This window comes from Catharus ustulatus, chromosome Z, assembly GCF_009819885.2.
Source record: "Catharus ustulatus isolate bCatUst1 chromosome Z, bCatUst1.pri.v2, whole genome shotgun sequence".
NCBI classification, from domain to species: domain Eukaryota; kingdom Metazoa; phylum Chordata; class Aves; order Passeriformes; family Turdidae; genus Catharus; species Catharus ustulatus.
In genome coordinates this window covers 23,921,236-23,934,737 of record NC_046262.2, presented here as the reverse complement: position 1 = coordinate 23,934,737, position 13,502 = coordinate 23,921,236, and the positions used below count along the sequence as shown (strand labels likewise).

Genomic DNA, 13,502 nt, shown 5'->3' with positions numbered 1-13,502 from the left:
ATGTTCCTGGTCATTGCAAGGGATTTGGAACAGATGATCTTTGAAATAATTCTTTGATATGAGGAATATATAATTTTTGAAAACACACATTCTATGTTACTCAAAGGACAGGAAAATTGTTTTGTCCAGCTTAAGGTCACAGAAAATGGCTGTCATGTGCAAGTGGATTTGACCTATGCATACCTTTATTTGATGGTGTTAAATATTTAAAACCAAGGGACCAGAAAGAACAAACTGTTGACCAAGAGTACTCTTAGAAAAATGCTTAAACAGACTGACAATTGAAAAACATATTGGGATACAGTAAATTTTCAATAAACACATTGAAGGTGAGAGAAGTACAGAAAGCAACGCATGAAGACTCCCAAATTCTTAACAATAGTAACTGCCCCCATTCCTTGTTTTAAGTTTGCATACTATGAATCAATAGCATCATTTCTGCATGCCACTGATATTTAGACTGACTAACTGTTTTCAGTAACTAGCTGAATGACAAAAAGACCCTAAATCCTGCCATGTACTGAGCATTTATTTTGGCAAACAGCAGAGGCAGACTACTGAGATCAGACACCTTAAATTTCCTATTAAAAAAGTGTATGCATTTTAGACATCACTGTATCTGTGACATAATTTAGGGTGTATATTTTTAACCTCACAATACCATTTATTGTGCACCAACATGTGTAGCTGAATTCTTGATGAAAAAGCACAATAAGCATTATCATCTCCAAACGTAGTATAGGTTCAGGGAATCTAATTGTACAACATACTCTTCATTCCTGAATGTATCTGTATCTTAAAAAACAGGGCATTACTGCTCACTTCACTAATGAAACATTGAGCAATACTCAGCAAGGACTCCTCCGACTTGTCTATAGCATAATAAGAGTAGTAACCAAAGTATTTTGACAACTTCAGTTCCCTACAAGCATATTGTATACATTTATAGTATCTATAAAACCTAAAGTAGGTGAACTGATTTTTCTGATGAACTAGCACAGTTCTGAGTCCATTTTCACAGGCTGGGATAAATCTATGTTCAGTGTGCATGCCCTTAAAGACAGCTTCTGACACGCACAGTCTCCACAGACTGAAGGCCAAGCCTGCAAAAGCAAAATACTGATGTCTTATAAGATGCTGGTCTTGGGACCTATGGAAACTAATTCTTTAATCCAGTTTTTACTTGTTGCAGTTGTTTATCCAAGTGCACCTAGGAACTGCAGCACTTCTTGATCAGTTGGGATGTGATGCAATACTCACTAGCATTTGAGTAAGCTCTGCATGTGCAACTTCTAGTCTGCGCTGGCAGTCCGGAATCATCATTCGTGATTCTTGTAAAATCTCGATCTGTGAAAATCAGAAGCCAATGAGATTAGAATATATTTCAGATAGAAACATTATCTTTTAGGGTAAGTTTTTACTCCGAAAAATCAGCAATCTAGTAATTATCTAGGAACTTCAGAACAGTTGCACCAATTTTCTGAATAGGCTTCTCTTCTTAAAAGACACTCAGCATAATTGCTTAAAACTCTGTTAATTTATAGGACATTTCCATTTACTATGTGCTTAACTGAATATCAAGTATTGAGTGCAAGACAGTATTTAGAATGATCTTTCCCCCTTAGGCAAAAAGTATACCGCTTAGTAACATTTTCAGGTTTCATTTGTTAAAAAGTCTATTTAAAACAAACTTTCTCCTGCTGTCATGAAGCAGCTTCATCCAAAAGGGGATCAGCTGGTTATATAAATATCTCCTGCATCTTTTGGGTAATAAAGAAAAAGAATGTTCAGATCATACCCCATAGAGATAATTACTGCATGAAAAAAGTTATTGAGTTATTGATCACATTGTGTGCAGACTGCAGGAGGCTCTGACTGAAAGACAAAGGTAAAGAAAAATGAAAAGCAAAGACCAGCAGGCTCATATTTTTGATGCTTATCATGCATAAAAAGTTATTACATATCCTTGTGCTTCATTTTAGGGGAAAGATTATTCTCACCATGCACTTTGAACAAAATTACTAAACTGGCACCCCACTGAATCTGAAAATCCTGCCGCCTCCTAAAGAAAACAACATCAGTTTTAAGAAAGGGAACATTTATTTCATGGAGTATTTCTGGATCTGAACACCAAACACTAAGAAGAAAAGATGTGCAGAATTGTTCAGTAATATTAAATCTATTTAGAAATTAAAGTCTTTAAGATATTTAGATATCAAACACTTCTGTTCAGGATAACCTGCAACAGAAAGCCTTCCCTTTAAATGCTTTTTTCTTTCTGTCATTCTTATTTTGTACTGTCCTACTAGTATTAATGCTGCTGTACCAAAAGATCATTGTAAAAGGGATGTTAAGCTGAAGCTAAGAATGTGTTTATATCTTCAGAAAGGCTTTATGTAACAAGATATTATCACGAAGTGTTTAAGTGTCACTTAGTCCATTTGGTTTTGAAAGAAAAAACTTTAGTTTCTAATTTTACCCTTTGACTAACAATGTAACATCCATAGAATGAAGTGTGCCATAAAGTGTTTGAGATGATGCCTTTTGCTTTATGTAGTACAATACCTACAGGAGTGAGACTTTCCAATAATTACTTCTTTGCGCCACACAGATACTAAATATTTGTGGGTTGTAAAGCCAGCAGATAATACAAAATTAGTAACTTATTTGCTAAGTGCCACTCAATAAGTGACCTGGAAAGGCCCCACATAACTCTAGAATGTATAAGCTGTAGTCTTGCCTGCTCTAAGAAATGAACAAATCTACCCAAATCATTCTATTCAAAACAACATTTGACTGATTTCCAAAGGGTTACCTAAGTTTTATTTACATATGCCAGTGGTGCAATAATGAATAAAAATCAGATAAATCCTAGAACTATATTCAGTAGGTGCAAACAGCTGGAGATCAGAACAGGAATTTTGTGGAACCATTATGATTTAACTTCTGCATAAACTGCTGTTTTTCAAGTAATGCTGACAATCCCACATAAGACGATTTACTTTTACAAATATACATAGTGAAGTCAAAAGTTAAAATAATTACATAAGCTTTATGACTGGATTTTTAGAAGTTTTTGTTCTCCAAATTCTATCAAAGTTCTGCCCAACTTTCAGACAGAACTGTAAGGGTGACAAGTATGATAACCTCTCCAACTCTAATGCCAGGCACCACAGCCATTTCCATCCCTGTGACATGCACTGCAGCTACTCAAATTCCACTAACCAGACCAGAGGAATTCCAGCTCCAGCTAAGGACCATTGTTTAACCCCAGCCAGCAACTAAGTACCAGGCAGCAGCTCACTTGCCCCCAGCCTAGTGGGGAGAAGATAACAGGAAGAAAAAGTAAATCTTGTGGGTTGAGACAAGAACAATGTAGTAACTTTAAAACATGGAGTAATAATGATGAGGGAGTGAGAGAGAACAGTTTTTATCAACTTCAAAAAAACAGAAGCAGAGTATGTTGATGTGGGGTTTCTTCCCAACTGACATACATCTAACCAAGAGATTTAGAGATATGCAATCCACAAATGATTTGAAAGCAGCCGGAAAAAAAAATCCTCCCAAAAACCCTAAACAAACTCCATAGGACTCTTCTTGCTCTTGGAAGGATACACTGATATACTACTGGGTTACAGGGTATAATGGCAGTATTGTTTCATGTGACAACAGTGCTGTTCTGAACAGAGGATGTGGGCTAAAAACCATGACAAATGTAAATGAGTCACATATATACCAATTATATACACAAAAATGAATCATATAGTCTAGCTTTTAAATACTGTGACACAACCAGTTGCCCATTTTTTGTTGCACACATAATCCTAACAGTATGGATCTGCTCAGAGATGGCAGAGGTAAGGAAAAGACATGCAGATAATTGTTTACTAAAACAAATGGTACTGGCTTGAACTACTTTTCCTCAAAAAGTCTGTGTAACACTTGGAATCCATTGACTAATTACAGCCATATCTGGAGGAAGGACAGGGACCTAAAACAGAAAATTAATCTCTAAGTATCATAAAGGTTCCAAAATTTAGTGATCCCACTAAGTAAGATTAGTAGCGCACAATAAATAATCATGCTAAGGCTACTGGTTGGCTAATCCATATTTGTAACTTAAATCCACACCATTGCAGTATTCCTCATCTCAGCAGTAAACAGGAATAGTATCAAAGCACTGGGCCTTGGTAATACCAATGTGCTCAGCCAGGATTATGGTGTACGGATATAGGGAGTACAGCACAGACAATGTAGGAAGAAGCTGAGCATATGGAAGGAAAGAACTCAAAGAAGATAAAGCATTAAGGTGAATTTGGACAGAAGAAAACCCACAAATGCACACAAGAATTGTAGGAAACACAGTTTTATGAGTTCTACTTCATTTCATGTCCAAAAGAAGCTTGAACTCTCCACAAATACAGGATACAACAGCTTGCTGTAGGCAAGTTGTCAAATACATTGATCAAGACTCCTGAAGGACCCTGAAGGAAAGTTTAAGACAAAAAAACCACAAAAAAACAGAGAACAGTTTTGTTTCTTCACTGCCTGAGTGCTTCAAGAAATGGTCAAGTGTCAACAACAAACCACCTAGCACTTCTACCATGAAAACGGATGAAAGAGGAGAAAATCCTCTAGATATAATACCTTGTTATTTCAAATGAGTTTTCTTTGCAGCTCCTCTTGAGCTAAGATCTAATTCCACTTCTTCTAAAACAGATCACTTTAGGACATTGAAGACATAAAATCTGGAACCTAAAAGGTACTTATATCTGCTTAAGTAAGAAGGAAAACAGCCTGGGAAACAGAAGGGGGAAAGCAGGATGACAGTAATGCTGTTTTATAATTTGGTTTCTTGCATAAAGTTTGAATGCATCTTTAATACAAGGTCTGTGTTAGGAATACTATCTTATACTTGGTCCAGAAAATTCCAAGTTGCTGGCTTTTCAGTAAACAAACTGTGCTTGTTAATGATACTGTCAAAATATGTAAGGAGAAGCATTAGGTCTTCACTCACATTTCCACTACCTCTTTAACAAGCATCTAGAGCTAGAATTCATATTATTAAACAAAGATCATTTATTCTTAGGGGCAGAAAAACTAATTAAGCAAATAATGAGACTGATGTGAAACTGTACATTTAACCTAATCTTAGTCAATCTGTGAGAAGAATGAAGCTTTGAACCAATCAGGTGGGGGATTGGAAAGAGCTAAGAATGTAAAAAGCCAACTAAACCAATTTCTTTGAGGCTAAACAGACATTTAAAAAGTTCTAGAACATTACAACTTTCAGCAAGAATTCCTCCAGAATTAAGATCAGCAGCAAATTACCATCTTTCACATTATTTTCCAAAATAGTAAATAGTTTCCAAATGCATGCTTTTTTAGCTGTTTCAGAAGGCACTCTTTCACTCAACAAAGCAAGAGAAATATTGCAGTTTTCACAAATACTTGAAAAAAATCTATGTATTAGCAATATGTACTTTACATACTCTTATGTACTTTTTGACACACAGAGATTAAATTCAATGTTAAATCCACTGGATTTTAAATTCTAGAAATGACATTACTCAAGAAGTTAACTTCAAACTGTAGAATTACATTAAAAAAACCTGAAAATTTACCACTTACCAGTAAAAATGTTGCCAGCTAGCAAAACCACCAGAGTATATCTACAATCCCAGAGAGAGAAAACATGGAGTAGATACCTTGTTTTTCCCCTGCTCAAAAGTCTCAAGATAAAAGCATGAGCTATGAAAGGATGTTTATTTATATATGAACAACCACTAACCACAGAAATACAGAAAGCTACAGGTTCCTATCACTAGTCAGCACTCAAATGACACTGTGTGAAAATTCTCTATTTAAGTAGTAGTATGAAGTTCTGTGGAAAGTCTTCATATATTGAGAATTGCGTAGAAACCAAGACTTCATTAAGACAAAATCTACGGAGAGGTAGAACTACACTACTTCTTGCTACTCAGAGTAACTATAAGCAGAATTTGCACCTGGTGGGATAAATAAGAAGCATTTTAATATTTATTGCCATAACAAAGTCTTCTTGTGCGCTACCATGCAATCTTCAAATTATAATTTTGGTCAGCATCTACAAGCATTGTAAGAAAACTGTCCTTTTTGTTTTTCTGGAACTGAATCTGCTCCTCATTAAGCAAGTCTTTCTGGACAGTTCAGGTGAGGGCTAGCATGTAACAACTGCTGACCACTTCAGATGGTCACTGCCTCAGCTAGAGAACACTTGAGTCCACTGGAACCATGAGTTGCTCCAATCCATAAGGAGTTAGGAGAAAAATACCGAGTCAAGACCTATTGTTCTACAAAGGGACTGATCTCTCATTACAGACCAGACATACTCTGAAGACTACATATGCCGTAGGAACAGTATTGTTCACTTTGATGTGAAATTTTCCATATTCCCTTTAGTATGTGGAACTGTATGTTCTGAGTTGTAAATAGAAAGCTAAATGAAAGCATACTACATCAAGAGAAAGTATTGCTTTTAACTTTTTAAGAATCTTTCCCTGAACTCTAGATGGGTTTGTGCATATATATATATACATATATACACACACACACATATATATGATTTAGCCAATACCTCAGCTAAACTAATAGAACTATTCTCCTAAGTCTCAAGTGACTGAATTTGTTCCTAATCCCCAGATGTTACTTTTAATTACCAAAATAAAGACTGCAACTGTATTTTAAGAGTTATGCACCCTAGAATACAAATTAGAGATTATTAATTTCAAGCAATTCTTAAAATGTGTAACTACAGATTTTTTTTTCTGAAAAACATCTCAAAGTCTTCCGTATCCAAAATACTGTTCTGAGCAAACTCTCCTGGTTCTATATAACTTTCTTAGAAGTCTCTAAATTTTAAATATCTAAAATATGAACTTCCAGAATGCAAAGTGCACTAAGCAAATAAGAAGTGAAGATGTCATTGGAGGAACTGATTGCTTTTGAAGTGGATCAGGCAATTTCTTAATGAATCAAGACTATTTTCTGAGAAGGCTTTTGTTATTGGTCTCTGAAAATACTTCAGGTAGTACGTAACAATTTCAGCAGAAGCTCACAGCCATCACTGTTTTTTACTTTTATGATATCTTGCAGGTCACTGTGGAAACCATGATGCAAACAAATAATATGATGAATGGGCAACACTAAAAATAGGAATTCATTAGTTCTTGTTAGCACCAGATCTTCAGAAAGGCTACTGTTTTGTAGATCATCAAGTCTCAGTCTGGTGAGTCAGAAGACAGCTCTGCTCTGTAAATACAAATCTTTATTTGTATACAGATTCTTTATTTGTATTTCATCCCCATGGCACAATGAAAGCACGGCAGGACATAGAAATATGAACTGAACTATGAATTTACTAAAAACGGTTTAGCTTCTTCTAAAATGGCTTTCTCCTATCTTTTGTTAATTTTGTATTTGAATTTTATTTAATCTATTCCTCCATTGTTTAAAAATAAAGATGACAGGATGCCAGAAGGTTATGTTTATGACTATTAAGTGAAAATAATTTTAGTTTACAGTTTTGATTTCTGTTAAGATTTGAGAGAAAATATCTGGGAAATACTTGGTGAAAAAACAATCAAAATGTAACATAGTTGAAAGAATATGAAGACCCCAGTTAAACAGGTATCTCAGACTTCTGTAGAAAATAAATACCAGTTTCCCCAACACAAGCCTCCTTGTGAGCAGGAAATGTGACACTTTTTCCTCCCAAAAGGATATGCACCAACTGTCTGCAACCACCATCCTTGTGGGAAACCTTCCAAGAAAAAATGTAATTGTACTGTAATGGTGATACTAAACCATACTCTTGAGGAGACGGAAGTACAGCATGCCCCCTCCTAATGTAAGACCTCACTACAAAATCCAGAAGCTCTGCAGCTGCAAACCCACTGTTCTCTTTCTCTGAGCTTTGTGATTTTACTGCAAGGATACCAGTGTACTTAAGAGTTGAAATGTTTCCCCATATCAAGTATCAGGCATTCTCACTTTGCTGTGACATTTGTAGTTAGCAGCAGGCACTTTGTTTACCTACATCCATCCAGACGTGTATTTACTGTAGGTTCTTTGTATTTCTGAGAAAGAGTTTGTGGTGCTCTCATACAGTTAGTAACAGCCATGCTGACAAAAAGTGCTAAGTAATTAATATACGCATATATAAACTACAGTAGTTTCACGAATACAAGCCGCACGGATTATAAGCCGCACTTCCGGTGCCTCGACAATGTTGATGTCTTTGTCAATAAATAAGCCGCACCCCGAATATTAGCCGCACTTTCATCTGTAGCGAGAATCCGTGCGCAGCTTTCAAAATTTGCCGATTAGTAACAGGATCGCGGCATAGCAGGGTTTGCTGGCTCGGGGCGGGGCCAGGCAGGCTCGGCCCGCTCATGGTTGCCGACAGGGGCGGATGGCCCAGCTCGGCGCTATGGCTCGGTGGGGCTGGCCGGGCGGTGCTGCCGCCGCCGCCGGGCTCCCTGGCTCCCCGCTCCCGTCTGCACCGCCGCTGCCGCGTTTGCTCGCCCTGCAGGCGGTGCTGCTGCCGCCGCCGCCAGGCTCCTTGGCTCCCTGCTCCCGTCTGCACCGCCGCTGCTGCGTTTGCTCGCCCTGGCCAGCACTGCTGGCCCCCGCACCGCCGGGCTCCCCATGCTGCTGGCCCCGGTTCTCCTGGGCTCCAGTGGACTGCTAGCCCCGCTTCTGCCGGGCTTCTCCCTGCTGCCGGGCAGCCCTGCCCGCCGGGTTTCCTGTTTCTGCTATCCTCCTCTATGCAGTTTGGCTCCCGTGCACTGCCAGCCCTGCTTCTACCGGGCTTCTCCCCGCCGCCGGGCAGCCCCGTGCCGCCGGGCTTCCTGCTTCTGCTATCCTCCCCTGTGCAGTCGGGCTCCCGTGCGCTGCCAGCCCCGCTTCTGCCGGGCTCCCCCACCCTGCTGGCCCGGGCTCTGCCGCCCCCCCTGCCCCGCCCTGCTGGCTCAGGCTCTGCCGCCCGCCCCCCGCACTGCTGGCCCTGCCTCTGCCAGGCTTTCCCACCTCTGCCGGGGCCAGCCGGGCGCCAGCTTGGCTTGGGGCTGCCGCGGGCTCTCACTTCCGTGTTGGCAGCTTTTAGAATATTGTTCATATATTAGCCCCCGAATATTAGCCGCACTTCCGGGTTTCCACCAAAATTTTTATCAAATTGCTGCGGCTTGTATTCGTGAAATTACTGTATAATCCTTGTAAGTTAACACCTTAAAAACATTTCTATGGCTGCTTTTTATGACAGATTTTAGTCTAATATTTATATAACATGAGTCTAGAAAAAAAGTACAGGAGATTCCTTTATCTAAAGACTACTATGATTAAATGAAAACAAATAAGGATTTTATAAAACAAGTTCTAGGATAGTTTACCTGCTTCTTAATTCCATAATCATCACATGCTTCAGCCTTCATTTTCTCAATCTTTTCTTCTTGCTGTTTTGCTTCTTTTTCATACATAATTTTTTCTTTTGCCAGCCTGCAATGGACAACCAAGTGATGATTGTGTTAATCTTGTTACATCAGTGATAATAGCCCCCCACTCAAAAGGCCCAGAAGATAAAAAAAGGCTTTTAACCACTGTGAAAAGAATTGTATCTAGCAAATGATGAGTTTAGCTATAATACATAAAGAGAATTTTCCCCACTTATCTTGATGCTGATTTGGGGGTCACAGACAAAAGTAACAGTTCCGTTACATATATTACAACAATTTTCTTTATTTCCCATCTTTCAAAGGAAAAGGAATCCATATTTTAATCCTAAAAATGGAACCATACTTGGGAGCAGGATGCTTTTTGCTAACAAGCATAGATTCTGGAGTAATACAAAGTCAGAGAAATGTTAATCTAGTCTATATGATGTCCTACAGTACGTTGCAATCTCATTATCAAACTTCAGTATTAGCTGTTACTGCAATTTTGCTCTTGCATCTCCCACTTTATTACATGTATTCATTTAAGTGTATGTTAGATTATGCAATACTAGATATGAACCAAAACATCTTTCAGGATCTGAAAAATATAGGAACGATTTCTCTTCAGCTACTTCAGGAGCACTGAGGTACTACTGCAGACCTGATATCATGCTGAAGAAAATTCTTCCCCAAACAAGAGTAAGATCAACCTATAGAAGACTGATTGAAGAGAATTTAACATCCAAAAGAACATAATCAGATCTGAGAGGCAAAGAACATATTATACAATTAAAAGAGAATAAATAAAGCTCTAGTAGAGAACTTCATGACCACATTAGTGCATCAATGCAAATTAATTCATAATTTGTCAGTTAAGTGCACTAGGAGTGCTGAGGATGGACAGAATGTTACTGGCATGTCAAGAACCTCTGTGAAATGAAGCTGCTACAAAAGCACCACTGCAGCTGTATGGCAAAAAAAAAAAAAATCAATTTTTAAAATAAATACACTGATAATGCAACAGCTGGAAGTCTCCCTGTTTTTCACAAGTTCATTTGCTAAAATAGCCCTAACCCATGGCTCCACAGCAGTCACTCTAAGCTGGGCTGTAGCAATACACCTGAACTCGTCACACAACCAGAAAGAGCCATCAGCCTTTACAAAGAATCTTCAGCTGCGTGCAGAGCACACACTCTGGGTACTGACTGGGCCAATTTCTACAAGTACAGGAATTTCATGACCATAAGGCGCACCGGACTATAAAGCGCACCTCCGGGAGCTGGCAAATTTCCCAGTTTTGTACGTTATATAAGGTACACTGGACTATAAGGCGCACTTTATTTTTTGCAGCGAGGATCCGCCCCCAGCTCCCCCGCGCGGTTGCTGGCCGAGGCCCTGCCTCCACCTGGCAGCCATGGGCCCCCAGGCCCGCCTCCACCCGGCAGGGCTGGACTACGCCTGCCGCTGCTCTGTGCCGCCTCCATGGGGCCGGGGCATGTCTGCCAGGGCGCCGTGGGCCCCTGGGCCCACCTGCCTGTACCTGGCAGCCACGGGGCCCCGGGCCCCCCTGCACGCAGCAGCCGTGGCCCCACGGCCCCACCTCCACCTGGCAGCCATGGCCCTGCCAGCTCCACCCGCGGCTCGCGGCTCACACTTCCGGGTTGGCAAATTTCCGAACTTTTGCCCATATATAAGGCGCACTGGACTATGACGCACACTTCCGGATTCGGGTGAAAATTTTAATCAAAAGGGTGCGCCTTAGAGTCGTGAAATTATTGTAAGCCAAGTACTAGCTTTTTGAGAAGTAGAACTGGAGAAAGACAGAAGCCTAATTACAGTAAATTCACGAATACAAGCCGCACTGAGTATAAGCCGCATCTCTGGGTGTTGGCAAATATTTCGGTTTTTGTCCATAAATAAGCCGCACCCGAATATAAGCCGCTCTGTCGTTCGCAGCGAGGACCCGCGTGCAATTAATAACAGAACCGCGGGAGGGCGGGGTTTACTGGCTGAGCTAAGGCTGTGCAGGCTCGGCCCGCTAGGGGCTGCTGACAGGGCCAGGTGGCCCAGCCCGGTGCTGCCGCTCGGGGCCGGCCGCCGCTGCCACTGGGCTCGGTCACCCCGGGTCGGCGCTGCCCCGCGGTGGCAGGCAGGGACGGAGCTTCCCCCGCTCCTACGGCAGTGGCGGCGGGCGGGGACGGAGCATTCCCGCACCCGTGGCACCTGCGGCGGGCGCAGACAAAGCACCCCGCCTCCTCCCCGAGCCGCGGCAATGGCTGCGCGGGGCTCCCGTCGGCTCCCTGAGACGTGGCAATGGCGGCGCGCGCTTCCACCCGCCTCCCTGGGCCGCGGCAATGGTTGCGCGGGGCTCCCGTCGGCTCCCCAAGCCGCGGCAATGGCGGCGCGCCCCACCCCCATCCTCCCCGGGCCACGGCAATGACGGCGTGCCCCTCCACCCGTCCTCCCCTGGGCTGCGGCAGAGGAGGAAAGAGAGCTCTCCCGCCTCTCTCCCCGCCCCCCGTGCTGCCTGTAGGGAGCCAGGGCAACACAGTAACACTGTAACAATTGCGGAATGCTGGCTTTTACTGGCAGGTGCTTGGCTCGGCGCCCTGGCTGGCACGTCTGGGGTTGTAAATGTCAGAAAATTATTCACATATTAGCTGCCCCCAACTATTAGCCGCACTTCTGGGTTTCCACCAAAATTTTTGTCAAATTGCTGCGGCTTGTATTCGTGAAATTACTGTACTAATAATAAAGACACTAAATGAGTGGCTGTAATTCCAACTACTGGAACTAGTTCCAGTATTAGCATCAGTAAATATTAATTTAAACAGAGAATGAGTTAATTGTTTGATCAAGGTTACTTGATTTAATTCCAGATAGTATTAGTTGCTTTGCTACTTTTAGGTTCCAAAAAAGTTCATTTTAATCAACCTGTGAGACAGATGACATTTTTTGAATGAGAACAGCAAATTCCCTTGAGAAGAAAAGGGAGAGGTATGACTGAACAGTTTTTATGTGATTCAGTTACTGAAATATGTACCTCATTGGAAGTAAAGGCAACTTATATTGCTAAATGAAACATTTTACATTATTTTAAATTTTAGCCAAAACAAAGGGTTCAATGGTCATTATTTCTATTTTCACATTCACATATCTTATGCACACTAAGTTTTCAAACTGACTGTTCCTGCAAGTTTGCATACTTTCATCAAACAGGGAAAGACTGCATGTTCTCACCTAGTTTAGAACTAACTTGAACTTTTGCCTACCTTTCTCACATCTGGATATTTAAGAATTGCACCATTTGTTGACCTACTTCTGTAGTAGCTGTAAATGTCAGAAGAAGAACTTGAAATATTCTGCTTTTAAAAAAGACACACAACTACTCTGAAATATGAGAATGTTTTCTGATAGTAACTTAAAGAAGTTCTGATTTGAAGACATTTCCTGTACTAGGTCCTTTCTCTAGATGTTATGAAGCCATTTCTATAGCATTTGTAGCTTGGGGAGATGCTAATTAAGTCGACAACTTGATTTTAAAAATAAAGTGAAATTTCATAATGGAGAAACACTAACAATCACTTCTTTAAAATTTCAGCAGACATCTACACAAAAATACCTGCATGATACTTTCTTCTTCCTTTAATCCTTTTCTATCTCGAAAATAGATTCTGGGTTGGTTGGGGTTTTTGTTTGCGGTTTTTTGTTTGTGGGTTTTTTTTTTTTTTGTGGCAGGAATTTTTGCCTGGTTGTTAGGTTTGCTTTATTTCCCAAAAAGATCAAAATGGATACATACCACAATCTTTATATATGTGGTGTGACCATACACAGTGAAGAGAGTTAAGGATTGCTCAGTAGGTACCAGATCATAATATGCTGCATTTGTCTACATTTCAAGGACACATGTCATTCAGAGATGAAAAACTTCAGCAGACATTTTATGGTGTTGTAACAAATACAAGATTTAGCAACTTTAACTTTTAACTGTAAGATCAAAATTGAAAAAAAAGAAAAAGGAATTAATGCCAA

General features: G+C 40.6%; 1 protein-coding gene across 1 annotated transcript in view; it reads right to left on the bottom strand.

Moving 5' to 3' along the window:
- The window catches only part of TBCA (tubulin folding cofactor A), a 29,042-nt gene that overhangs the window by 2,542 nt on the left and 12,998 nt on the right, over nt 1–13,502 (bottom strand). The window contains exons 2-3 of the mRNA XM_033086095.1: nt 9,429–9,534; nt 1,261–1,347 (exon numbers count right to left, since the gene is read on the bottom strand). Coding sequence (XP_032941986.1) covers nt 1,261–1,347; nt 9,429–9,534 — 193 coding nt within the window. The remainder of the gene's footprint in view (nt 1–1,260; nt 1,348–9,428; nt 9,535–13,502) is intronic.